The sequence below is a fragment of the Leptodactylus fuscus genome, chromosome 10 (assembly GCF_031893055.1).
Source record: "Leptodactylus fuscus isolate aLepFus1 chromosome 10, aLepFus1.hap2, whole genome shotgun sequence".
Classification (NCBI taxonomy): domain Eukaryota; kingdom Metazoa; phylum Chordata; class Amphibia; order Anura; family Leptodactylidae; genus Leptodactylus; species Leptodactylus fuscus.
In genome coordinates this window covers 41,424,103-41,451,883 of record NC_134274.1, presented here as the reverse complement: position 1 = coordinate 41,451,883, position 27,781 = coordinate 41,424,103, and the positions used below count along the sequence as shown (strand labels likewise).

At 47.8% G+C, this 27,781-nt stretch overlaps 1 protein-coding gene across 1 annotated transcript; it reads right to left on the bottom strand.

Moving 5' to 3' along the window:
- Positions 1 to 27,781, bottom strand: C10H10orf53 (chromosome 10 C10orf53 homolog). Its single transcript, XM_075257612.1, has 3 exons — positions 27,675 to 27,781; positions 1,854 to 1,973; positions 1 to 76 (listed from the first exon to the last, which is right to left on the bottom strand). Exons 1-3 carry the CDS (start codon positions 27,769 to 27,771, stop codon positions 12 to 14), a joined length of 282 nt encoding a protein of 93 aa, XP_075113713.1. The 5' UTR covers positions 27,772 to 27,781; the 3' UTR covers positions 1 to 11.

The window sequence follows — 27,781 nt, the reverse complement described above, 5'->3', positions numbered from 1 at the left end:
ATTAACATTTGTTAATAAGCCTTTAGCACAGCAAGTCTTGCTTCTTCACAAAGTGGGTCCAACTTGCCATCACCTCCTACAAGACAAAAATAACGTTATGGATCAACCATAAAGCTGTTTTTCCATTTCTTTAAGCGTGCTTCTCATTTATTTACACGCAGGCAGGATCACTGATACGTTTTCCAGGTAAATACTATACTCAAGCTTGGGCGGGTACACGCCTGCGCCCGTCTCCGCTTTCAGGTTTCCGTCTTCTGCCCGAGGAACTGGACAGGAGACAGATACCGGCAGTCAGTTTTCAAACTCATTCATTATGAATGGGTTTGCAAAGTATGCACGTGTGAGCGTCTTCTGGTCTCCGTGGCAAAAGGGTTTTTTTGTGTTTTTTTTTTTTTTTTTTAACTGGACACAAAGTCGGACATGCAGGACTTTGTGTCCGGTTAAAAAAAAAAAAAAAAACTTTTGCCGCGGAGACCAGAAGATGCTCACGGGTGGACAATGACTGCCAGGTTTGTCTCCTGTCAGCAGAAGATGGAAACCTACAAAGTGGGGAGCGGGCTCAGATATGAACCCGCCCTTAGATGTTCCTCTTAGGCTCACACGGTGCTGTTCTCAAAACAAATACTTTCATATATTAAAAATGCTGCTTTTTTAAAAAAACCATGTATTTCAGAAACACATGAGTTTTTAATGTAAAAGCATGTTTATGTGGTGAAAACACTTTGTAAATGTACCCTCTCTGACCTGACAACAAATGGTAATTTCTCCAGGGATAGTCTTTACATTACATGAAACTGGTGGCTGGAGATTATCCACTGACTTCTGACAGTTTCTAGACAAATGTTTTGTGACCTCTGCGGAAAGGTCACGTTGCAGGAAGTGGGAGGAGCTGAGCTGCGGTCATGACCCATTGCTAAATGGATGTGATCCTGTGTTATTTATTTCTAGGTGTTACATTTCATTGTAATTCTTTCTGCAGTAATAATATGATGCCTATTGAAAAGTTATCTCTACAGAACAGGAAATGTCAGGCCAGTAGCTAGTTTGAAAATTAGAAGATCTCAGAATTATTTTAAGTATAGTTAATGTTATTGCAAATTAGCAACAATTTTATACCAGTCTAATTTTTATTTTTTTAATAGAACGTGTGATTCTGGACAAAGTAACAATGTATTTAAAGTTGTTTTACTGCCTACAAACTTCTCTAAAGTTACTGCCACTGGGTGTCTTCCTTCTGGCCGCTATGCGGTTCACCACCTGTTACTAGGGAAGGTCTGTCCATACATACTATTAAATAAGCAAAACGCCTTCACAGTCAGTAGAGGAGGGGGAAGGTCTGTTCTCTTTCACACAGTGAATGAAGAAGGGATGAGCTCGTTTTCTTCACAGCCTCCACCTACAGCTTTCACTGTGCACTGGACTGAACATTCTGTACAACTCAAGAAAGGTCTTTCTGTGTCAGGGATCTGTTTAGCTGTCTTGGATTTGCTATCCCCAATCTCTTATATTATATTCTGTTGTTTTTTCTTTTTTTAGCTATACCTGTTTGCAATACTACAGTTACTCCTGGCAGAATTGCACATGAAACCAGTAATGGATATGAGAGGGAGGCAAACTGATCCTTATTGTACACGTCCCCAGCCTGAAGCAAATATGTAAAATGTACTGCCACATTATATTAAATAGTCTTCCATTACTTTTCCTTGTGAAGCATAACCCCAGACGCACACCTTGAGGGGGACTTGTGCCTTGTTTTATTGTTCACCAGTTATGGCGGTGTAAATTATACTTCATGAAAAAACTTTAAAAAAAAATTTGAAAATAATTACTAGGAAATATTCCTCTTTTCTTACCAAAGTCAAGTTCTTTCATGTTACACTGAAATACAGTCTCTCCATTTACAATAAGTTCCACAGTGTCCCTGTCGAGTATTTCTTCGAAGACAACTTTGTGTCCATTGGAACGAAGAACAGCTAGAAGATAGACATTGTGAAAACAAATTAGGTACAAACTACATTGACAAAATGCTTGGCAATCCCATATCTTAAGGCCTTCACAAACAGAAGAGATGTGTATCCGGGGATTGGAGGGAAAAAGCTATGGGTTGAGTGATCATGTAGCAACAGATACTGAAGGTTTATGCTGACCTTTACATTGTATGTGCAACTGGTACAAGATGGCATCCATGTCCAAAGACTGTTACGAAAAATCAAATTCTACTGCACTCTCAAAAAAAGTCTTATTTGCTTATTATTAGTAACAAATGTTAATTTTCGCATGGCAATACAGCACAAGCATCAATTATGTCATAAGCTAGTCGCCCACTCAGACATGTCGGTTACAATCAGACCTTCACTGATCAGCGGTGACAGTAGTAATGGTCGGATGAACTTCACAACTCCGGTCCAAGAGTGGTGGAAGTAGTAAGTGGTGACGGCATGGGATGAGGAGTGGATAAATCTTTGACCAATCACGGAAGAAGGTCTGACTGTAATCGAAATGTCCGGATGAGTGACCAACTTATACACAGTCCAGTCACATTACTGTGACCACCTGTCAAAATCCAGAATAACCACCTTTGGCAGAGCGGACCGCTGCGAGACGTGCAGAAAGAGAGGGGATGTTGTGATGATGATCACTGGGATGTTGAGCCATGCCGACTCCAGTGCCGTGGCCAGCTGCACTAGGTTACGCGGTTGAGCATCCATGCCACGAACAACCCGATAGAGGTGGTCCCACAGATTCTCAATTGGGTTCAAGTCCGGGGAATTCGCTGGCCAAGGGAGTACGGTAAACTCATCCTGGTGCTCCTTGAACCACACATACACTGCGAGCTTTATGACACGTTGCATTGTCCTGCTGGTAGATGCCATAATCCTGAGGAAAAACATACTTGTGTTGATCCATCATGCCTTCCACAATGATGAGTGCACCCAGATGGCTGGTGACACGTACCTTTTGCGATTGGTTATTTAACGTTGACGTCAAAAGTAGGCGGTGGTCACATTAATAGGACTGAACTGTGTAACGTGTAATTGATATTTGTGTTGTATTGCCATCTGATAATCAACGTTTGTTACTAATATTTAATAATCCGGAAATAAGACTTTTTGAGAGCACAAATGATGTAAGTTATTGGTTTTGCGACACCCCCCCCCCCAACCATCTCGACTTGTTAGTTTGTGCGCCTCGCGTATATTTATTTTGGACTGTCACAGTGAACCCCAAATTATCACCTAATGCTCTGATGTATCAATAGTTATAATAATAGCTTCTTTTTTTGGCACTAAGTAAGGATTTTTGGGCTCTGATAAGCGCTGTAAAGCAAATTCTAGAGGACCCGTAACCACTGAATACCGCAGGAGTGTGTACAGGTCCTTCTTTACCATAATAATGTGCTTCTTGTTTCATAACTAGGAAAATTTGTTGAAGTGGAAATAAATCGGCAAATGATATGCAAACAATTTCATCAGTCAATGTGGAAGCCAACATGTAATAAAGATCCTCACTGACTGCATTAGGACACGAACAATTGACAATCCATTTGTTTAAAGTATACTTCGGATACTTCTCAATTTGACACACAGACATTAAAAGCAATCCTTTTAGATCGAACGCGGCTACCTTTTGGCTTATGGTTCACCTACTGTTTAAGGCCGGGGCCCCATGGGCCAGAAACGCCGTGATTTGTCCACGGGAAAAATTGCAGCGCTTTACAGTAACTGCAAAGTGGATGGGATTCTTGCAAATCCACTTTGCGTTAAAAACTGGAGCGCAGACATGCTGTAATTTCCAAAACTGGTGCGGTTTTGGAAATCGCAGCATGTCAATTATATCTATGGAAACACTGGCAACTTGCGAACTTTCTGTTTAAAGTGCTGCCACCGTGGTTTTTCCCACAGCGCTTTATAGCTACGGGTTGTCCCGTGGGGCTGAAGCCTAAAACTAAGTTTGTTGGGGCAACACGGTGGCTCAGTGGTTAGCACTGCAGCCTTGCAGTCCTGGGTTCGAATCCCACCATGAACAACATCTGCAAGGAGTTTGTATGTTCTTCCCGTGTTTGCATGAATTTCCACCCATTCTACAAAGACATACTGATAGGGAAAAAAAATGTACATTGTGATCCCTATATGGGGCCTACAATCTACATTTAAAAAAAAAAAAAAAAAAAACCCTGAGGATACATCAATGAGTTAAAAAGCCTCCCATTGATTTTAATGTGTTATGCGCGTTATACGGAACCCATTGAAGTCAATGGGATTCTGTTTTGCAGCGCTGATTCTTACGCGAGTTTCATGCAAGAATCAGCGCCGCGTTACATCGTGTAAATGGCCCCTATAGCTGTCAAGTGAACTCATTCCGCTGACAGCTTTTCCTTCGGACTCTCTTGCTCACATGCATGCTCCACTTGTTAGGCATGCAGGTATTCTCAGTAGAGAGAGGGGAGTAAGTCAATGGACGACAGTTCTGAGTGCAACTTATTGCCCAGAAAAATAAAGGATTGTGTTGCCAGATCTCTCCTTGCCTTGGCCCCAGTTTTTATGGGACATTTAGGAAGACCCCATACATGTTATACAGTCAGCTGGTCCTGCCATAATTGACAGGTTTGTCTGACTTTTTCCTATTATGTATGAGTGGGGGAAGGGGGGCTATGTTGGATTTAATAGACCGTTCTTTTTCCCAATACCTTGTTTTGTCCCTTCCATGTGAAGCAGAACCCTTCCCCGAGCCACAGTACATGCAGCATAAGCATCTGATAAGACAATTCCATATTATAATGAAGTTCCCAGACTCTGATGATGGACTACCATGCTTTGCTATTGTTACAAGTTGCTGCTTTCACCAATATCACAGCTTGTTAGAATATAACAATCCTCCACACAACTATATACTGCGTCGGTGTAAATAAATCTTAGTAATAACTAGGCCAGTGGTGACAAATGAATAATAAGGAGGAAGGAATAGCGGCGCTGTCTTAGAGTTTTGCCCGACATGTTGGCATGTGTCCACTCCTCGCCGATTAATTAGCTCTTCAAAGTGATCGCAAACTGTGAGATTCTGATTGCAGGATTCTTAGTATCACTTGTGAAGTAAATTGTGCAGGCCGCGTCGCAGCAAGTCTTCTCATTAATGTAATTTTCCATATGTTTCCAGAAAACTTTACCATCATAAGAAAACTTCCCTATTAGATCAAATTCATTACCGTAGACCGAAACGGACTCTGGTTCTGTCCACTTACCATGGTGGCTTATACGACTCTGACAATATCCAAATATGACGTTTTAGATGCTGGTTAAAAGAAGGTAGAAAAGAGAACCCTAACCCCTCTATCTGATGATGCCCCTCACTGACCATAAGTGGCATAACTAGGAATGGTGGGGCTCCGTGGCGAACTTTTGACATGCCCCCCCCCCCCCCCCCCACACGGATGCCGAAGACCTCGACCGACCCCTCCCTGCATTCCTGCACACTCTATTATGCCCCATAGTGGCCCCTGCACACCATATTATGCCCCACTGTGGACACCCATGAACAATTATTATACTCTGGGGTCTTTTCAGACCTCAGAATATAATAATTAGAGATGAGCGAACAGTGTTCTATCGAACTCATGTTCGATCGGATATTAGGCTGTTCGGCATGTTCGAATCGAATCGAACACCGCGTGGTAAAGTGCGCCATTACTCGATTCCCCTCCCACCTTCCCTGGCGCCTTTTTTGCTCCAATAACAGCGCAGGGTAGGTGGGACAGGAACTACGACACCGGTGACGTTGAAAAAAGTAGGCAAAACCCATTGGCTGCCGAAAACATGTGACCTCTAATTTAAAAGAACAGCGCCGCCCAGCTTCGCGTCATTCTGAGCTTGCAATTCACCGGGGACGGAGGTTTCCGTCCAGCTAGCTAGGGCTTAGATTCTGGGTAGGCAGGGACAGGCTAGGATAGGAAGGAGAAGACAACCAACAGCTCTTATAAGAGCTAAATTCCAGGGAGAAGCTTGTCAGTGTAACGTGGCACTGACGGGCTCAATCGCCGCAACCCAGCTTTCCCAGGATCCTGAATGGAATACACTGTCAGTGTATTCCCGTATACCCGATATATACCCCGATACCCGTTCCAACGGTGTGCCCCCCCACCTTCACCCCAGAAATACCCTGCAAGTCCCCTAGCAATAGAATTGGGGCTATATACACCCACAATTTTTACTACTGGTATACAGTGCCATTGTCTGACTGGGAATTCAAAGAATATATTGGGAATACAAATACCCTCATTTCTTGCTACTGCCATATAGTGCCAGTTTCTGACTGGGAATTCAAAGAATATATTGGGGTTACGTGCACCCCCAATTTTTACTACTGGTATACAGTGCCATTGTCTGACTGGGAATTCAAAGAATATATTGGGGTTATAAATACCCTCATTTCTTGCTACTGCCATATAGTGCCAGTTTCTGACTGGTAATTCAAAGAATATATTGGGGTTACGTGCACCCACAATTTTTACTACTGGTATACAGTGCCATTGTCTGACTGGGAATTCAAAGAGTATATTGGGAATACAAATACCCTCATTTCTTGCTACTGCCATATAGTGCCAGTTTCTGACTGGTAATTCAAAGAATATATTGGGGTTACGTGCACCCACAATTTTTACTACTGGTATACAGTGCCATTGTCTGACTGGGAATTCAAAGAGTATATTGGGAATACAAATACCCTCATTTCTTGCTACTGCCATATAGTGCCAGTTTCTGACTGGGAATTCAAAGAATATATTGGGGTTACGTGCACCCACAATTTTTACTACTGGTATACAGTGCCATTGTCTGACTGGGAATTCAAAGAATATATTGGGAATACAAATACCCTCATTTCTTGCTACTGCCATATAGTGCCAGTGTCTGACTGGTAATTCAAAGAATATATTGGGGTTACGTGCACCCACAATTTTTACTACTGGTATACAGTGCCATTGTCTGACTGGGAATTCAAAGAGTATATTGGGAATACAAATACCCTCATTTCTTGCTACTGCCATATAGTGCCAGTGTCTGACTGGTAATTCAAAGAATATATTGGGGTTACGTGCACCCACAATTTTTACTACTGGTATACAGTGCCATTGTCTGACTGGGAATTCAAAGAGTATATTGGGAATACAAATACCCTCATTTCTTGCTACTGCCATATAGTGCCAGTTTCTGACTGGTAATTCAAAGAATATATTGGGGTTACGTGCACCCACAATTTTTACTACTGGTATACAGTGCCATTGTCTGACTGGGAATTCAAAGAGTATATTGGGAATACAAATACCCTCATTTCTTGCTACTGCCATATAGTGCCAGTGTCTGACTGGTAATTCAAAGAATATATTGGGGTTACGTGCACCCACAATTTTTACTACTGGTATACAGTGCCATTGTCTGACTGGGAATTCAAAGAGTATATTGGGAATACAAATACCCTCATTTCTTGCTACTGCCATATAGTGCCAGTTTCTGACTGGTAATTCAAAGAATATATTGGGGTTACGTGCACCCACAATTTTTACTACTGGTATACAGTGCCATTGTCTGACTGGGAATTCAAAGAGTATATTGGGAATACAAATACCCTCATTTCTTGCTACTGCCATATAGTGCCAGTTTCTGACTGGGAATTCAAAGAATATATTGGGGTTACGTGCACCCACAATTTTTACTACTGGTATACAGTGCCATTGTCTGACTGGGAATTCAAAGAATATATTGGGGTTATAAATACCCTCATTTCTTGCTACTGCCATATAGTGCCAGTTTCTGACTGGTAATTCAAAGAATATATTGGGGTTACGTGCACCCACAATTTTTACTACTGGTATACAGTGCCATTGTCTGACTGGGAATTCAAAGAGTATATTGGGAATACAAATACCCTCATTTCTTGCTACTGCCATATAGTGCCAGTTTCTGACTGGGAATTCAAAGAATATATTGGGGTTACGTGCACCCCCAATTTTTACTACTGGTATACAGTGCCATTGTCTGACTGGGAATTCAAAGAATATATTGGGGTTATAAATACCCTCATTTCTTGCTACTGCCATATAGTGCCAGTTTCTGACTGGTAATTCAAAGAATATATTGGGGTTACGTGCACCCACAATTTTTACTACTGGTATACAGTGCCATTGTCTGACTGGGAATTCAAAGAGTATATTGGGAATACAAATACCCTCATTTCTTGCTACTGCCATATAGTGCCAGTTTCTGACTGGGAATTCAAAGAATATATTGGGGTTACGTGCACCCACAATTTTTACTACTGGTATACAGTGCCATTGTCTGACTGGGAATTCAAAGAATATATTGGGGTTATAAATACCCTCATTTCTTGCTACTGCCATATAGTGCCAGTTTCTGACTGGTAATTCAAAGAATATATTGGGGTTACGTGCACCCACAATTTTTACTACTGGTATACAGTGCCATTGTCTGACTGGGAATTCAAAGAATATATTGGGGTTATAAATACCCTCATTTCTTGCTACTGCCATATAGTGCCAGTTTCTGACTGGTAATTCAAAGAATATATTGGGGTTACGTGCACCCACAATTTTTACTACTGGTATACAGTGCCATTGTCTGACTGGGAATTCAAAGAGTATATTGGGAATACAAATACCCTCATTTCTTGCTACTGCCATATAGTGCCAGTTTCTGACTGGGAATTCAAAGAATATATTGGGGTTACGTGCACCCACAATTTTTACTACTGGTATACAGTGCCATTGTCTGACTGGGAATTCAAAGAATATATTGGGAATACAAATACCCTCATTTCTTGCTACTGCCATATAGTGCCAGTGTCTGACTGGTAATTCAAAGAATATATTGGGGTTACGTGCACCCACAATTTTTACTACTGGTATACAGTGCCATTGTCTGACTGGGAATTCAAAGAGTATATTGGGAATACAAATACCCTCATTTCTTGCTACTGCCATATAGTGCCAGTTTCTGACTGGGAATTCAAAGAATATATTGGGGTTACGTGCACCCACAATTTTTACTACTGGTATACAGTGCCAATTTCTAACTAGGAATTCAAAATGCGCAAGGCTCCCGGAAAGGGACGTGGACGAGGCCGTGGGCGAGGTCGGGGGAATGGTTCTGGGGAGCAAGGTAGCAGTGAAGCCACAGGGCGTCCCGTGCCTACTCCTGTGGGGCAGCAAGCATTGCGCCACTCCACAGTGCCAGGGTTGCTTGCCACATTAACTAAACTGCAGGGTACAAACCTTAGTAGGCCCGAGAACCAGGAACAGGTCTTGCAATGGCTGTCAGAGAACGCTTACAGCACATTGTCCAGCAGCCAGTCAGACTCTGCCTCCTCTCCTCCTATTATCCAACAGTCTTGTCTTCCTTCCTCCCAAAATTCCGAAGCTTTACAGAACAATAACCCAAACTGTCCCTGCTCCCCAGAGCTGTTCTCCGCTCCTTTCATTGTCCCTCAACCTGCCTCTCCACGTCACGATTCCACGAACCTAACAGAGGAGCATCTGTGTCCAGATGCTCAAACACTAGAGTCTCCTCCATCTCCGTTCGATTTGGTGGTGGATGACCAGCAACCCACCCTCATCGACGATGATGTGACGCAGTTGCCGTCAGGGCATCCAGTTGACCGGCGCATTGTGCGGGAGGAGGAGATGAGACAGGAGTTGGAAGAGGAAGTGGTGGATGATGAGGACACTGACCCGACCTGGACAGGGGGGATGTCAAGCGGGGAAAGTAGTGTGGATGTTGAGGCAGGTGCAGCACCAAAAAGGGTAGCTAGAGGCAGAGGCAGAGGTCAGCAGCTTAGGCGAAGCCAGGCCACACCCAGAATCTCCCAAGATGTTCCAGTTCGTACCCAGCCCCGAAAAACTCCCACCTCGAGGGCACGTTTCTCGAAGGTGTGGAGTTTTTTCAAGGAATGCGCCGAGGACAGATATAGTGTTGTCTGCACAATTTGCCTCTCGAAATTGATTAGGGGCTCTGAGAAGAGCAACCTGTCCACCACTTCAATGCGCCGTCATTTGGAATCCAAGCACTGGAATCAGTGGCAGGCAGCAACGGCAGGACAAAGGCCGCCTGCCGTTCACGCCACTGCCACTGCCTCTGCCTCTGCCTCTGCCACTGCCACTGCTGACTGTGCTGGCGATGCACTCCAGAGGACGAGCCAGGACACCACTTCATCTGCCTCCGCCACTTTGTTGACTTCTACCTCATCCTCCCCTGGTCCTGTCTTATCTCCTTCTCCTGCACCATCAAAGGCACCATCAGGCGTTTCTTTACAACAACCCACCATCTCTCAGACATTGGAGCGGCGGCAGAAATACACTGCTAACCACCCACACGCGCAAGCCTTGAACGCCAACATCGCTAAACTGCTGGCCCAGGAGATGTTGGCGTTCCGGCTTGTTGAAACTCCCGCCTTCCTGGACCTGATGGCAACTGCGGCACCTCGCTATGCCGTCCCTAGCCGTCACTACTTCTCCCGGTGTGCCGTCCCCGCCTTGCACCAGCACGTGTCACTCAACATCAGGCGGGCCCTTAGTTCCGCGCTTTGCACAAAGGTCCACTTGACCACCGACGCGTGGACAAGTGCATGCGGACAGGGACGCTACATTTCACTGACGGCACACTGGGTGAATGTAGTTGAGGCTGGGACTGCTTCCCAAACTGGCCCGGTGTACCTCGTCTCCCCGCCTAACATTCCTGGCAGGGACACGAGAAGAACACCCCCCTCCTCCTCCTCCTCTACCGCCTCCTCCTCCGCCACCGCCTCCTCCTCCGCCACCGCCTCCTCCTCCGCTGTTAGATTGACCCCAGCTACGAGTTGGAAACGTTGCAGCACTGGCGTTGGTAGACGTCAGCAGGCTGTGCTGAAGCTGATCAGCTTGGGGGACAGACAGCACACTGCCTCCGAGGTGAGGGATGCCCTCCTCGATGAGACGGCAATATGGTTTGAGCCGCTGCACCTGGGCCCAGGCATGGTCGTTTGTGATAACGGCCGGAACCTGGTAGCAGCTCTGGAGCTTGCCGGACTCCAACATGTTCCATGCCTGGCCCACGTCTTCAACCTAGTGGTGCAACGTTTCCTAAAGAGCTACCCCAATGTTCCAGAGCTACTGGTGAAAGTGCGGCGCATGTGCGCCCACTTTCGCAAGTCGACAGTAGCCGCTGCTAGCTTAAAATCTCTCCAGCAACGCCTGCATGTGCCACAACACCGGCTTTTGTGCGACGTCCCCACACGCTGGAACTCAACGTTTCAGATGTTGAATAGAGTGGTTGAGCAGCAGAGACCTTTGATGGAATACCAGCTACAAAACCCTAGGGTGCCACAAAGTCAGCTGCCTCAGTTTCACATCCATGAGTGGCCATGGATGAGAGACCTTTGTGACATCCTACGGGTCTTTGAGGAGTCCACAAGGAGGGTGAGCTCTGAGGATGCGATGGTGAGCCTTACAATCCCGCTCTTGTGTGTTCTGAGAGAATCCCTGATTGACATCAGGGATAACTCAGATCACACAGAGGAGTTAGGGATAGCATCCGATCCGTCACAGCTGGAGAGTAGGTCCACACATCTGTCCGCTTCACTGCGTTTAATGGAGGAGGAGGAGGAGGAGGAGGAGGAGGAAGAAGAGTTGTCCGATGATGTGATGGTGATACAGGAGGCTTCCGGGCAACTTCGAATCGTCCCATTGTTGCAGCGCGGATGGGTAGACATGGAGGATGAGGAGGAAATGGAGATTGAACTTTCCGGTGGGGCCAGAGGAGTCATGCCAACTAACACTGTGGCAGACATGGCTGAGTTCATGTTGGGGTGCTTTACAACCGACAAGCGTATTGTCAAAATCATGGAGGACAACCAGTACTGGATCTTTGCTATCCTTGACCCCCGGTATAAAAACAACATCTCGTCTTTTATTCCGGTAGAGGGGAGGGCCAATCGCATCAATGCTTGCCACAGGCAATTGGTGCAGAATATGATGGAGATGTTTCCAGCATGTGACGTTGGCGGCAGGGAGGGCAGTTCCTCCAGTAGGCAACCAAGTTCTCACCGGTCCACACAAACGAGGGGCACACTGTCTAAGGTCTGGGACACCTTGATGGCACCCCCACGCCAAAGTGCCGCCACGGAGGGTCCTAGTGTCACCAGGCGTGAGAAGTATAGGCGCATGTTGCGGGAATACCTTTCCGACCACAGCCCTGTCCTCTCCGACCCCTCTGCGCCCTACACGTATTGGGTGTCGAAGTTGGACCTGTGGCTTGAACTTGCCCTATATGCCTTGGAGGTGCTGTCCTGTCCTGCCGCCAGCGTCCTATCTGAGAGGGTGTTCAGTGCAGCCGGTGGCATCATCACTGACAAGCGCACCCGTCTGTCAGCTGAGAGTGCCGACCGGCTCACTTTGATAAAAATGAACCACCACTGGATAGAGCCTTCATTTTTGTGCCCACCTGTGTAAAGCACCCCAACATGAAACTCCATGTCTGTACTCAACCTCTCCAATTCCTCCGCATCCTCATACTCATCCACCATAAGCGTTGCACAATTCTGCTAATACTAGGCTCCCTCCAACATGATTTCCCCCAACTCTGCTGGTTAGAGGCTCCCTCCACCCTGATTTCCACCAACTCTGCTGGTTAGAGGCTCCCTCCACCCTGCTTTCCCACAACTCTGCTGGTTAGAGGCTCCTTCCACCATGAATTTGCCCAAACTGGGCTGTTTAGAGGCTCCCTCCACCATGAATTGGTCCAAACTGGGTTTTTTAGAGGCTCCCTCCACCATGAATTGGTCCAAACTGGGCTGGTTAGAGGCTCCCTCCACCATGAATTGGTCCAAACTGGGCTGGTTAGAGGCTCCCTCCACCATGAATTTGCCCAAACTGGGCTGTTTAGAGGCTCCCTCCACCATGAATTTGCCCAAACTGGGCTGGTTAGAGGCTCCCTCCACCATGAATTGGTCCAAACTGGGCTGGTTAGAGGCTCCCTCCACCATGAATTTGCCCAAACTGGGCTGTTTAGAGGCTCCCTCCACCATGAATTTGCCCAAACTGGGCTGGTTAGAGGCTCCCTCCACCATGAATTGGTCCAAACGGGTTTTTAGAGGCTCCCTTCACCATGAATTGGTCCAAACTTGGCTGTTTAGAGGCTCCCTCCACCATGAATTGGTCCAAACTGGGGTGGTTAGAGGCTCCCTCCACCATGAATTTGCCCAAACTGGGCTGTTTAGAGGCTCCCTCCACCATGAATTTGCCCAAACTGGGCTGGTTAGAGGCTCCCTCCACCATGAATTGGTCCAAACTGGGCTGGTTAGAGGCTCCCTCCACCATGAATTTGCCCAAACTGGGCTGTTTAGAGGCTCCCTCCACCATGAATTTGCCCAAACTGGGCTGGTTAGAGGCTCCCTCCACCATGAATTGGTCCAAACGGGTTTTTAGAGGCTCCCTTCACCATGAATTGGTCCAAACTTGGCTGTTTAGAGGCTCCCTCCACCATGAATTGGTCCAAACTGGGGTGGTTAGAGGCTCCCTCCACCATGAATTTGCCCAAACTGGGCTGTTTAGAGGCTCCCTCCACCATGAATTGGTCCAAACTGGGTTTTTTAGAGGCTCCCTCCACCATGAATTGGCCCAAACTGGGCTGGTTAGAGGCTCCCTCCACCATGAATTGGTCCAAACTGGGCTGGTTAGAGGCTCCCTCCACCATGAATTGGTCCAAACTGGGCTGGTTAGAGGCTCCCTCCACCATGAATTGGTCCAAACTGGGCTGGTTAGAGGCTCCCTCCACCATGAATTTCCCAAAACTTGGCTGTTTAGAGGCTCCCTCCACCATTAATTGGTCCAAACTGGGCTGGTTAGAGGCTCCCTCCACCATGAATTTGCCCAAACTGGGCTGTTTAGAGGCTCCCTCCACCATGAATTTGCCCAAACTGGGCTGGTTAGAGGCTCCCTCCACCATGAATTGGTCCAAACTGGGGTTTTTAGAGGCTCCCTCCACCATGAATTGGTCCAAACTTGGCTGTTTAGAGGCTCCCTCCACCATGAATTGGTCCAAACTGGGGTGGTTAGAGGCTCCCTCCACCATTAATTGGTCCAAACTGGGCTGGTTAGAGGCTCCCTCCACCATTAATTGGTCCAAACTGGGCTGGTTAGAGGCTCCCTCCACAATTAATTGGTCCAAACTGGGCTAATTAGAGGCTCCCTCCACCATGAATTGGTCCAAACTGGGTTTTTTAGAGGCTCCCTCCACCATGAATTTGCCCAAACTGGGCTGTTTAGAGGCTCCCTCCACCATGAATTGGTCCAAACTGGGCTGGTTAGAGGCTCCCTCCACCATGAATTTCCCAAAACTTGGCTGTTTAGAGGCTCCCTCCACCATTAATTGGTCCAAACTGGGCTGGTTAGAGGCTCCCTCCACCATTAATTGGTCCAAACTGGGCTGGTTAGAGGCTCCCTCCACCATGAATTTCCCAAAACTTGGCTGTTTAGAGGCTCCCTCCACCATTAATTGGTCCAAACTGGGCTGGTTAGAGGCTCCCTCCACCATGAATTTGCCCAAACTGGGCTGTTTAGAGGCTCCCTCCACCATGAATTGGTCCAAACTGGGCTGGTTAGAGGCTCCCTCCACCATGAATTGGTCCAAACTGGGCTGGTTAGAGGCTCCCTCCACCATGAATTTCCCAAAACTTGGCTGTTTAGAGGCTCCCTCCACCATTAATTGGTCCAAACTGGGCTGGTTAGAGGCTCCCTCCACCATGAATTTGCCCAAACTGGGCTGTTTAGAGGCTCCCTCCACCATGAATTTGCCCAAACTGGGCTGGTTAGAGGCTCCCTCCACCATGAATTGGTCCAAACTGGGGTTTTTAGAGGCTCCCTCCACCATGAATTGGTCCAAACTTGGCTGTTTAGAGGCTCCCTCCACCATGAATTGGTCCAAACTGGGGTGGTTAGAGGCTCCCTCCACCATTAATTGGTCCAAACTGGGCTGGTTAGAGGCTCCCTCCACCATGAATTTCCCAAAACTTGGCTGTTTAGAGGCTCCCTCCACCATTAATTGGTCCAAACTGGGCTGGTTAGAGGCTCCCTCCACCATGAATTTGCCCAAACTGGGCTGTTTAGAGGCTCCCTCCACCATGAATTTGCCCAAACTGGGCTGGTTAGAGGCTCCCTCCACCATGAATTGGTCCAAACTGGGCTGGTTAGAGGCTCCCTCCACCATGAATTTGCCCAAACTGGGCTGTTTAGAGGCTCCCTCCACCATGAATTTGCCCAAACTGGGCTGGTTAGAGGCTCCCTCCACCATGAATTGGTCCAAACGGGTTTTTAGAGGCTCCCTTCACCATGAATTGGTCCAAACTTGGCTGTTTAGAGGCTCCCTCCACCATGAATTGGTCCAAACTGGGGTGGTTAGAGGCTCCCTCCACCATGAATTTGCCCAAACTGGGCTGTTTAGAGGCTCCCTCCACCATGAATTGGTCCAAACTGGGTTTTTTAGAGGCTCCCTCCACCATGAATTGGTCCAAACTGGGCTGGTTAGAGGCTCCCTCTACCATGAATTGGTCCAAACTGGGGTGGTTAGAGGCTCCCTCCACCATTAATTGGTCCAAACTGGGCTGGTTAGAGGCTCCCTCCACCATTAATTGGTCCAAACTGGGCTGGTTAGAGGCTCCCTCCACCATGAATTTGCCCAAACTGGGCTGGTTAGAGGCTCCCTCCACCATGAATTGGTCCAAACTGGGGTTTTTAGAGGCTCCCTCCACCATGAATTGGTCCAAACGGGTTTTTAGAGGCTCCCTTCACCATGAATTGGTCCAAACTTGGCTGTTTAGAGGCTCCCTCCACCATGAATTGGTCCAAACTGGGGTGGTTAGAGGCTCCCTCCACCATTAATTGGTCCAAACTGGGCTGGTTAGAGGCTCCCTCCACAATTAATTGGTCCAAACTGGGCTAATTAGAGGCTCCCTCCACCATGAATTGGTCCAAACTGGGTTTTTTAGAGGCTCCCTCCACCATGAATTTGCCCAAACTGGGCTGTTTAGAGGCTCCCTCCACCATGAATTGGTCCAAACTGGGCTGGTTAGAGGCTCCCTCCACCATGAATTGGTCCAAACTGGGGTTTTTAGAGGCTCCCTCCACCATGAATTGGTCCAAACGGGTTTTTAGAGGCTCCCTTCACCATGAATTGGTCCAAACTTGGCTGTTTAGAGGCTCCCTCCACCATGAATTGGTCCAAACTGGGGTGGTTAGAGGCTCCCTCCACCATGAATTTGCCCAAACTGGGCTGTTTAGAGGCTCCCTCCACCATGAATTGGTCCAAACTGGGTTTTTTAGAGGCTCCCTCCACCATGAATTGGTCCAAACTGGGCTGGTTAGAGGCTCCCTCCACCATGAATTGGTCCAAACTGGGGTGGTTAGAGGCTCCCTCCACCATTAATTGGTCCAAACTGGGCTGGTTAGAGGCTCCCTCCACCATTAATTGGTCCAAACTGGGCTGGTTAGAGGCTCCCTCCACCATGAATTTGCCCAAACTGGGCTGGTTAGAGGCTCCCTCCACCATGAATTGGTCCAAACTGGGGTTTTTAGAGGCTCCCTCCACCATGAATTGGTCCAAACTGGGGTTTTTAGAGTCTCCCTCCACCATGAATTGGTCCAAACTGGGGTTTTTAGAGGCTCCCTCCACCATGAATTTGCCCAAACTCTGCTGGTTAGAGGCTCAATCCACCCTGATTTTCAAAACAAATGTTGGTGCCAACCTCAACTTACTACAAGGGCCAAATTCACTGCTGGTGACAAGCTCTCCTCACTGCAAGTGCCAAATACACATGTTTCAAGGTGTTTTCCTACTGTCAGAGAGGTGGTATTGAGTGTGTAAAGTGTGTAGTTGTTAGGCTGTGATGTTGGGGTAATAGAGGGTCTTTGGTGTGTTAGATGCCCCCAGACATGCTTCCCCTGCTGTCCCAGTGTCATTCCAGAGGTGTTGGCATCATTTCCTGGGGTGTCATAGTGGACTTGGTGACCCTCCAGACACGGATTTGGGTTTCCCCCTTAACGAGTATCTGTTCCCCATAGACTATAATGGGGTTCGAAACCCGTTCGAACACACGAACATTGAGCGGCTGTTCGAATCGAATTTCGAACCTCGAACATTTTAGTGTTCGCTCATCTCTAATAATAATCAGAGACCTAGGAAGAATACAAAAATAAAAAACACTGTCACTTACCCATCCCTGGCTCCTCTGCAATCCTTGGTGGTGTCGGTCGTCTTCAATGACGTTGGAATGTCACATGACCCGGGACGCAGGTCCTGGTCATGTGACGTCAGATACATCACACAACTAGGCCGAAGCCTGTCTGGAGCGCGGAGAGGTAAGTAACACGATTTTTAATGTTCCCTTACCTCTCCTGGGCCTCCGATCATTATATTCGGGGGTCCGAATAATAGTGTTTGTGGAGTAAATGGGGCCCATTACTGGCTGGAGTTACCCTATTAAAAAAAAACAAAAGAAAACGCAGAAGTAGCGGCTGTCGCCGGACCCCTAATACCTGGGCCCTGTGGCAGCCGCTACCCCAGTAGTTACGCACTGCTTAACTTGTGTCTCGCTCATGCCCAAATATTTCATATCACACATAAAACATCGATCAGCTCATGTTATCAGGCGGCCAGTGTTAAACTCATGTCCCGGTGGTATCGTGTCCCCTCAAGATTGCATGCTCTTCTCCCACAGGTGCACCATGTTACACACTTTTTAGTCTTGTAGCGCTTTATTCCCCTTTTGGGACTCGGGTTAAGAGGATTATTTCTCAAGTTACGCTGGGTTCACACCTGCGTTCAATGTGTCCGTACTATGGTTTCCGTCTTCTGCATGGCAGAAGACGGAAACCATAGATCGGGTCCGGTCGTGCGCGGCGGTGAGCGTTTTAGGCTCTCCGCCGCGAAACCGGATTTTTTTATCCGGACACAGAGTACTGCATGTCCGACTCTGTGTCCGGATTATAAAACCCGGTTTCGCGGCAGAGAGCGCAAAACGCTCACTGCCGCGCACGGCCGGACAGCTTTCTCACCCATTCAAATGAATGGGTGAGAAAGTCTCCTGCAGGCTTCCGTCTCCTGCATCTGTTTTATGCAGGAAACGGAAACCTGCAATAAGGAAAGAAGAACGCAGATGTGAACGAGCCCTTACAGAGACTTGTCACGACTTAGGCCCCGCCCTGTTCCTCCTCCATCATTGCGAGTCCCTGGCTCTTATGTATAAGCGCTCCTTGCTTCAATTTTCAATTCACGCGGCTCGGGCATGTACCCCGCAGTTTTGGAAGCGAACTGTACCCCCTCCCCTCTGGATTTAGAGGTTAATGAGCTTGTGTACTGAGAACGTTACCTCTTTGCTGCAAGACATTGTTGACACTTTTAACAAAACCTGGTTTTACTGGATGGAATTCCAACATACCAGTGAATATCTGACGCTTCTCGGGCCTAGGCCTTCCCTAGAGACCTATAGTGGGGTGCTCTGGCTTTCATTTGCATGCTGGCAAAAAACTGAGATTTCTCTCGCAGTATTGGGGACGCCCCCAGTGCTATTTGAACGCTGGGGCCCGCCCCTAGTGCTGTGAGAAAACTCATTTGCATACCGATAAAAACCGGAATTTCTACCGAATGGCGGCACAGAGAAGACATCTAACGGTAGGAGAAGAATAGCCTTTCTTAAGGCTATTCCTACGTGTTAGTCACAAAAAATTGCATTTTAATGATAGGATCCCTTTAAAGAGAATTTTTCACCACCTTCTCCAACTCCAGTCCTTTTCATCCTGTCAGATCAGAATCTTACACCCGTGTCTGCTGTAACCCAAGACCACCCAAAGTATGAACAAGCTGAAGTTGGTGGAAGGTTTTCTTTAAGGCTCCTTATCACATACTGGCTTCAATTATATACTGACCTAAAATACAATAATATATTCAGTCAAGGTTTGCCAGGCATAAATCATGAAAAATTACAGGAGATGAAGGATAGCTGGAAAGATCACGCTGGTATTAAAATCGACCATTTTAATGAAAAGTGCAATAAACGTGCAACTTTTCCAATTACTTTGGTATTACTAAGCCTGCAAAATTTATTCTAATCTAATTTTGCAATTAATTTTATAGTTTAAAGAGACATTAGAAACTTTATTCAAATTCTTACCTGTCCTGAAAATCTCTATTTAAAGGGGTTTTCTCATTTCCGGGTTTCACCTTCTCTCCTGTCTCCTCTCCCCTCCACTTCCTTGTTTCAGGGACAAGCTGGTGGGTGGGCTAAAGGCCCTATTAGACCTGCCAATATTCAAGGCTATTATTGGCAATGTTTGGTCAGATGATCTAATAGTGCTGACAAACTGCTGACCGAGAAGTCAAAGAACACTGGATGGCTGCTCACATCCATTATTTGGAATAAAAGATCCAGATTCGCCGCTGATACTCCATGCAACTCTGGCTATTTCTGGAAGTTCTCTACAAGGGAATGGAGAGACCCATGCTTTCTTGACCCTCTTATTTTACTGCAGCCAAAAATGGGACTTTGTATTGAGATAGATGCAGGACCCTGTGGTCTTGAAGTCAATAAGAGCCATTTTTGCAGGCGGGTTTTGAGGCAAATTCCACGTCAAAATCCACTTGGAAAAATCTCTGTGTGAACATACCCTTAAGACCCCACGTTGAGGATACACTGTTTTTTTTTTTTGATTGTTGCAGATTTTGCTGTGTGCATTTCAGCCAAACCTAGTTGTGGCCACTCCAGGCTTTGGCTCAAAAAACTGCAGTAAAACAAAAAAACAGCTTTTCTGCAACGTGGGGCCTTAACCTAACGTGTTTTGACTCTTTTTAGGCATTGTTACTAGAGATGAGCGAACAGTATTCTATCGAACACATGTTCGATCGGATATCAGGCTGTTCGATGTGTTCGATTCGAATCGAACATCACGTGGCAAACTCCAAAAAAATTCGATTCCCCTCCCACCTTCCCTGGCGATTTTTTTGCACCAATAACAGCGCAGGGGAGGTGGGACAGGAACTACGACACCGGAGGCATTGAAAAAAATCGGAAAAAGTCATTGGCTGCCGAAATCAGGTGACCTCCATTTTAGACGAATAGTGGATTTCAAATCCGGGTCATATGAGAATGTGAATTTTGTGACTAAGAGACAGGGATAGCTGTACAGGCAGGGCTAGCTAGGGATAACCTTTATTTAGGTAGGAATGTTATTAAAAATAACTTTTTGGGGCTCTATCGGGTGTGTAATTGTGATTTTTGTGACAAACTTTTTCCCATAGGTATGCATTGGCCAGCGCTGATTGGCCAGAGTACGGAACTCGACCAATCAGCGCTGGCTCTGCTGGAGGAGGCGGAGTCTAAGATCGCTCCACACCAGTCTCCATTCAGGTCCGACCTTAGACTCCGCCTCCTCCGGCAGAGCCAGCGCTGATTGGCCGAAGGCTGGCCAATGCATTCCTATTGGTAGCAGTGCTGCGCCAGTTCTGCTCAACTACACCGTGTGCCGGTCAGCCCATCTGATATAGCAGAGCCGAGTGTGGATTCCTATATCCACACTCGGCTCTGCTACATCACACACTCGGCTCTGCTATATCAGATGGGCTGACCGGCACATCAGATGTAGCAGAGCCGAGTGTGCACACTCGGCTCTGCTACATCACACACTCGGCTCTGCTATATCACACACTCGGCTCTGCTATATCAGATGGGCTGATTGCATGGAAATCCCTGTCATCCCTGTCATTGCATTGGCCAGCGCTGATTGGCCAGAGTACGGAATTCGACCAATCAGCGCTGGCTCTGCTGGAGGAGGCGGAGTCTAAGATCGCTCCACACCAGTCTCCATTCAGGTCCAACCTTAGACTCCGCCTCCTCCGGCAGAGCCAGCGCTGATTGGTCGAATTCCGTACTCTGGTCAATCAGCGCTGGCCAATGCATTCCTATGGATTCCTATATTCACACTCGGCTCTGCTACATCACACACTCGGCTCTGCTATATCAGATGGGCTGATTGCATGGAAATCCCTGTCATCCCTGTCATTGCATTGGCCAGCGCTGATTGGCCAGAGTACGGAATTCGACCAATCAGCGCTGGCTCTGCTGGAGGAGGCGGAGTCTAAGATCGCTCCACACCAGTCTCCATTCAGGTCCGACCTTTGACTCCGCCTCCTCCGGCAGAGCCAGCGCTGATTGGCCGAAGGCTGGCCAATGCATTCCTATTGGCAGGGTCGGACTGGCCCGTCGGAGCACCGGGGGATCCCCCGGTGGGCCCCCGGGCCCCGACTATACAGCTAATCATTTTAGCATAGGCAGGGGCCCGATCATCAATGGGGTGGATCGGGTGGTTAGGGGCCTGATCGGGCCCCTGACATTTCAATCGGGCCCCTGCCCATGTCAGAGGAGGATTAGGGGAGGCGCTTAGGGCGCCTCCCCTAATCCTAAGAACCAGCGCAAGGAGAGCTACCGATGTCCTTGCGCTTGTTCAGCCATCTACGTATCAGCGTAGGCGACGTCATTACGCCGCCTACGCTGATACACAGACGCCTGAGAGAAGAGCATGCGGCAGCAGCGGGAGAAGCAGCGCGCGGTCGGACGGTAAGTATAATAACTTTTTTTTTGTTTTATAATAGGCCGCTGCCTGCTGGAGTATCTACCAGCAGGCAGCGGCCTATTTACCAACCCGGACCTGATCACTGCCGCCCCCGCTTCCCCTTGTACTTTAGGCCGCGGCGGGCGGTAGTGAATAGGCCCGGGCCAGGCCGCGATCCCACTGCCGCTAATATTATACTCAGGGGTCTTTTCAGACCCCCGAGTATAATAATCGGGGCCCCAGGGGAGGTGAGAGAACATAATAAACACTGTTACTTACCTCTCCGGGATCCGGTGTTACTCCTAGCTGGCTTCGGGGCTATATGGTAATGCCCAGACGTCACGTGGTCTGGAATATTACCATATAGGCCCGAAGCCTGTGCTAGCAGTACTATATAGGCCCGAAGCCTGTGCTAGTAGTAATAGCCTGTTACTGCTAGCACAGGCTTTAGGCCTATATAGTAACAGGCTGTTACTGCTACCACAGGCTTTGGGCCTATATGGTAATATCCCAGACCACGTGACGTCTGACACATTACCGTATAGGCCCAAAGCCTGCTAGGAGTAAAATCGGATCCCGGCGAGGTGAGTAACAGTATTTATTATGTTCCCTCACCTCCCCTGGGGCTCCGATTATTATACTCAGGGTCTGAAAAGACCCCCCCGAGTATAATAATAGTTCATGGGTGTGCAACTGTGGGGCATAATAGAGCTTGAAGGGTCCACTGTGGCCCCTGTAACCTCTATTATGCCCTACAGTGGCCCCCCTGCAACCTCTATTATACCCCACAGTCTATTGTGCCACTGTGGGGCATAATATAGGCTGCAGGGGCTGCTGTGATATATATATATATATATATATATATATATATATATATATATATATATTTATTGGGGTTGGATGTGTGGAGAAGTGAGGAGTCAAAGATGTCTGTGTTTCAAACTTTACAGAGTCAAGTCACAGCTGGAAGAAGTGGTCATGGCGGTCCAAAGGGAAGAGACGGGAAATGTGGGAAGACGTCTCCTGTGAGTATTACTGCACAAAATATTACTGCATTGTATTTATTGTAATGTTGTGATTTATTGTAATGGTACTGCTAGCACCCCCAATCCCCCCGCTGTCTGAAGTGGACAATCGAAAGATGCCCCCAAATCTTTCAATTACTACAACTCCCAGCAGCTCCAAATGCCCTGGAACTGTTGAGAGTTGTAGTCCACCCACCCCATAGATTATGTCCCACTCTATTGTTATTATTATTATTATTTATTGTTATTATATTTATTTATTGTTATTGTTATTGTGCCCTTTTCTAGAGCTCCAGCATAACAATATCCAAGTTTCAGAAACGCTGAGGACTTAGGATATGTTCACACATCAGTATGCCATCCGTCCGTTTGAATTCAGTTTGACACTTCAGAACGGACTGGTACACATACTGATCTCTACTCTGTTTCCAATTGCTACTTTTAATCCCCTTATCTGTCCTCTAGGGGACGGAGAGCGTTTGCCATCAGCATAAAAAGGTGTCAGTATACAATCAGTATGTGCCTCAGTCCGTTTTGAAGTGTCAAACTGAATTCAAACGGACGGATGGCATACTGATGTGTGAACATACCCTTATCTGCCTGACAATGCCTGAAAATGGCTGACACCTGGCGGACTTCATTATGTTAATGAGGTCTTCCACTGTCTGTGTGTAACCGCCATTTTGATAGTCCACCTCTCCGTCATTCTGGTCCCATGGTGGACCTGTATGACGGAGAGCTTGCCGCTGTTGTGAACCTAGCATTAGGCTATGGCTACACTATAACTTCTGTCATACAACCAAAGATGTGTTGCCCTGTGATTCTTTCACTCATGTTAGTGAATGGAGTCACATTGCAACCTGAGGGACCCAATGCGACTCCATTCACTAATGTGAAAGAGTCCCAAAGGGACACTGCGATCTTTGGTTGCATGAAGGAAGTAGTAGTGTAGCCATAGCTGTTTTGCACACTGTATTGTGCGTGAAAATGCACTTTAAACGAGTATAATGGCAAAAACTGGACGGGCGATATTACATATGGCAGTAGGGTGGGCCCCTGGAAAGAATCCCACTGGTGGGCCCTAGGCACCCCAGTCCGACCCTGCCTATTGGTAGCAGTGCTGAGCCAGTTCTGCTCCACTACACCGTGTGCCGGTCAGCCCATCTGATATAGCAGAGCCGAGTGTGCATCAGATGTGTAGTTGAGCAGAACTGGCTCAGCACTGCTAAGTCTCTGCATTCGCATAGGAATGCATTGGCCAGCCTTCGGCCAATCAGCGCTGGCTCTGCCGGAGGAGGCGGAGTCAAAGGTCGGACCTGAATGGAGACTGGTGTGGAGCGATCTTAGACTCCGCCTCCTCCAGCAGAGCCAGCGTTGATTGGTCGAATTCCGTACTCTGGCCAATCTGCGCTGGCCAATGCAATGACAGGGATGACAGGGATTTCCATGCAATCAGCCCATCTGATATAGCAGAGCCGAGTGTGGATATAGGAATCCACACTCGGCTCTGCTATATCAGATGGGCTGACTGGCACACGGTGTAGTTGAGCAGAACTGGCTCAGCACTGCTACCAATAGGAATGCATTGGCCAGCCTTCGGCCAATCAGCGCTGGCTCTGCCGGAGGAGGCGGAGTCTAAGATCGGACCTGAATGGAGACTGGTGTGGAGCGATCTTAGACTCCGCCTCCTCCAGCAGAGCCAGCGCTGATTACGGAATTCGACCAATCAGCGCTGGCTCTGCTGGAGGAGGCTGAGTCTAAGGTCGGACCTGAATGGAGACTGGTGTGGAGCGATCTTAGACTCCGCCTCCTCCAGCAGAGCCAGCGCTGATTGGTCGAATTCCGTACTCTGGCCAATCAGCGCTGGCCAATGCATTTCTATGGGGAAAAGTTAGCTTGCGAAAATCGCAAGCTGACAGGGATTTCCATGAAATAAAGTGACTTTTATGCCCCCAGACATGCTTCCCCTGCTGTCCCAGTGTCATTCCAGGGTGTTGGTATCATTTCCTGTGGTGTCATAGTGGACTTGGTGACCCTCCAGACACGGATTTGGGTTTCCCCCTTAACGAGTATATGTTCCCCATAGACTATAATGGGGTTCGAAACCCGTTCGAACACTCGAACAGTGAGCGGCTGTTCAAATCGAATTTCGAACCTCGAACATTTTAGTGTTCGCTCATCTCTAATTGTTACAACTTACACAAAAAAATTGTGTGGCCTAAGTTGCAACACTGCGCGAAAAATATGCAATATACAACAACAAAAAAAAAAAAAAATAGCAAGGAGCCATTGGAGGTCATTTATACAATTTTATTTTTGTATGTGCTTTTTTTATTTTATTTCTTGGTATTTTGTGCTCCTAATTTACTAAAAAGGCACATTTGCATCATAAATTTTGCGCAAAATTAATAGAACTTGTATCTCCAATGCTGTAAGATGTCTTGTTTTTTTTATGCTACCCATGTAACGGAGTGCATGCTGAGACTTTAAATGATGTTAGCTCTTGCTCAGGAACAGAGTGGATGCCATAGCTACAGTGTCACAAAGCACTGACTCCTAGACTCAACGGCAGTACCTGTGATCAGAGACATATGTGATCACAAGCACTTATTTGGAACACTCCTTTAATGACCTGTATTTAGAATAGGTCATCAATGTCTGATCGGTGGTGGTCTGAAAACTGGCACCCCCACTGATCAGCTGATCTCAGCCGCTGCTGACACCACAACTATGCGGTTTTCTGGTGTAGATGAATAATAATGTGGTGGCATCTTTAACACGTGGCCGTTTTCACATAGAAGACACCAATCTTAATAAATTCCCCCACTGGTTGGAAAAAGCAATTCAGAGTGCATGGCGAAGGATGGCGCTATATGCACAAAGCTCCTGGGTGTACACGGCCTGAGGTTCAGATGCAGCAGTTTTATGATACTCTATTGCACCCAGGGTCGGACTGGCCCGCTGGGAAACCGGTGAATCTCCCGGTGGGCCCAGAGCCCTGACTGTTAAGTCCTCATTGTACTAATGCAGATACATTGGTCATGGGCCCCCAGTCGAGCCCCTGACCAATGCAACTGCATTTGCCTCAACACACATGGGCCCCATTAGCTGATGCTGAAGCTGCACATAGTGTCCTCCCGATATATAGGGAAAGCATATATCGGAGGACATGTGTGCAGCTTCAGCATCAGCTATAATGGCTGCTCGTAATCCTCTCACTGACCTGCTGCAGCTACTGTATAGCTGCTATCCTGTGAGGACCTGCTGTGCTGCCTGGACTTCCTCCCTCCTCCTCTGCTAGTAACAGAAAAAAGAAGCAAACTGCCCTATCTTGGCGCAGATTTCACGGCTGAGTCAGTCTCAGCATCCGTGGCACAAGGCTCTGGCCCATTCATTTAGGCCTAAACTGGAGCAGAATGCCACGGGGGGATGCCTGGCATCTGTGACGGAATAATCACACGTGGAGTTCATGTATCTCCGTGTGACCAGCCCTAAAGGATTTATTCATCTTTCTAATATTGATGGTCTGTCCTTAGGATAAACCACCAATATTACATCTGCAATGGTACAACAGCCAGGACCTCTGCAGATCAGCCTTTGCCAGGACAGCGTGGCTATAGGTAATGGTAACATTTCTAGGAGCCATGCTGTTCACTTTCCATACAGGGTGTAGCAGTGGGTTTAGGTAGTGCACATGGTATAGTGGGTGAGCAGCATGTTATTACCTTTAGCCGTCGTGTACAGCTGATCTGCAGGGTCCTGGCGATGGGCCCCTAGAAACAATTCCACTGGTGGGCCCTAGACACCCCAGTCCGACCCTGATCGCACTTACAGTCTCTCACTGTATTGGACAAAATGTAAAAAAAACTGGAAGACTCCATGTGTGAACTAAGAGGAATATTTTTAAATTCAATTACAAAAAAAAATAGGTACTATTCCGTTATCGGGCCAGCAGCAGCGCAGTTCAGCAGCAGCTTTCGGGACAGCAGTTCAGCAGCGGGAATTACAATGACATCCGAGGACTGCTGGCCCGATGCTTGTGCCCAGTAACCAGTACATCGATGACCCCCCTCCCCCATCCTTCTCCTCCTGCCAGTGCTGCCCCCCAGCTCTCCTTACATCTTCCCCGTACCCTCTCCCCGCCACACGACTAGGCCTCACCTCAGCGCTAGTACCGAGACCGAAAGGAAAGACACCGGGGCTCAATCCAGGCCCTGACAAGAAACACGCCGACTATAGGAACGGTGAGCTACAGCGAGCCGGAGGGACAAACTTTCTGCAGCGTCCGGCGGCTATCTAGTAGCATTCATTGCTCAAGATTTACGGTGAGGCCTATTACAGGGAGAGGGTACGGGGCAGATGTAAGAAGAGCTGGGGGGCAGCACTGGAAGGAAGAGGAGGATGAGGGCATCGATCGATGTACTGCCTACTACACACAAGCACGGCCTCTATCATCGGGCCAGCATCGGCTTAGTCATGTGGCGGGGAGAGGGTACGGGGTAGATGTAAGGAGAGCTGGGGGGCAGCACTGGAAGGAGGAGGAGATGGAGGGGGGGTCATTGATGTACTGGCTACTGGGCACAAGCATCGGGCCAGCAGTCCTCGGATGTCATTGTAATTCCCGCTGCTGAACTGAACTGCTGTCCCGAAAGCTGGTGCTGAAATGCGCTGCTGCTGGCCCGATAACGGAATAGTACCAAAAAATATATATCAAAACCATGAGAAATCCTAAACCAAATACACAATGTAATTTTTCAGGCTTTAGAAAAAATTTAAAAAAATGAGTGTATTTTCCTATATGTTCTTTCTCCGGCTTCAGACTAAAAATATCGCTTCCCATAAGCTGCACTAAAAGCGCTCTGTGTGACCATTGGCATACCGTGTGTGTGTGATGCCAGTCCGGCACAGCTATGGCCGCGCGCTGCATTCTGGACGGCCGGGAGGGGGGGAGAGTGCGGGCTCTAATCCCAAAACACGGCGCGAGTGGGGACCCGGCTTCCCCCTGCACCTACCTCGCAGCCCCTGCAGCCTGGACACGCGGTGCTGCACAAATCCAGAGCCGTTCATGTACGGGCCGAAGCGCACAGTGACCAAGGCTTTCTCCGGCATGTTACCCGCT

Coding starts and splice junctions, on each gene's coding strand:
- C10H10orf53 (XM_075257612.1), bottom strand. CDS start 27,771: ATGCCGGAGAAAGCCTTGGTCACTGTGCGCTTCGGCCCGTACATGAAC. Junction 1,974..27,674: donor CAGGCTGCAGGGGCTGCGAG/GTAGGTGCAGGG, acceptor TCTATCTTCTAG/CTGTTCTTCGTTCCAATGGA. Junction 77..1,853: donor CATGAAAGAACTTGACTTTG/GTAAGAAAAGAG, acceptor TTTGTCTTGTAG/GAGGTGATGGCAAGTTGGAC.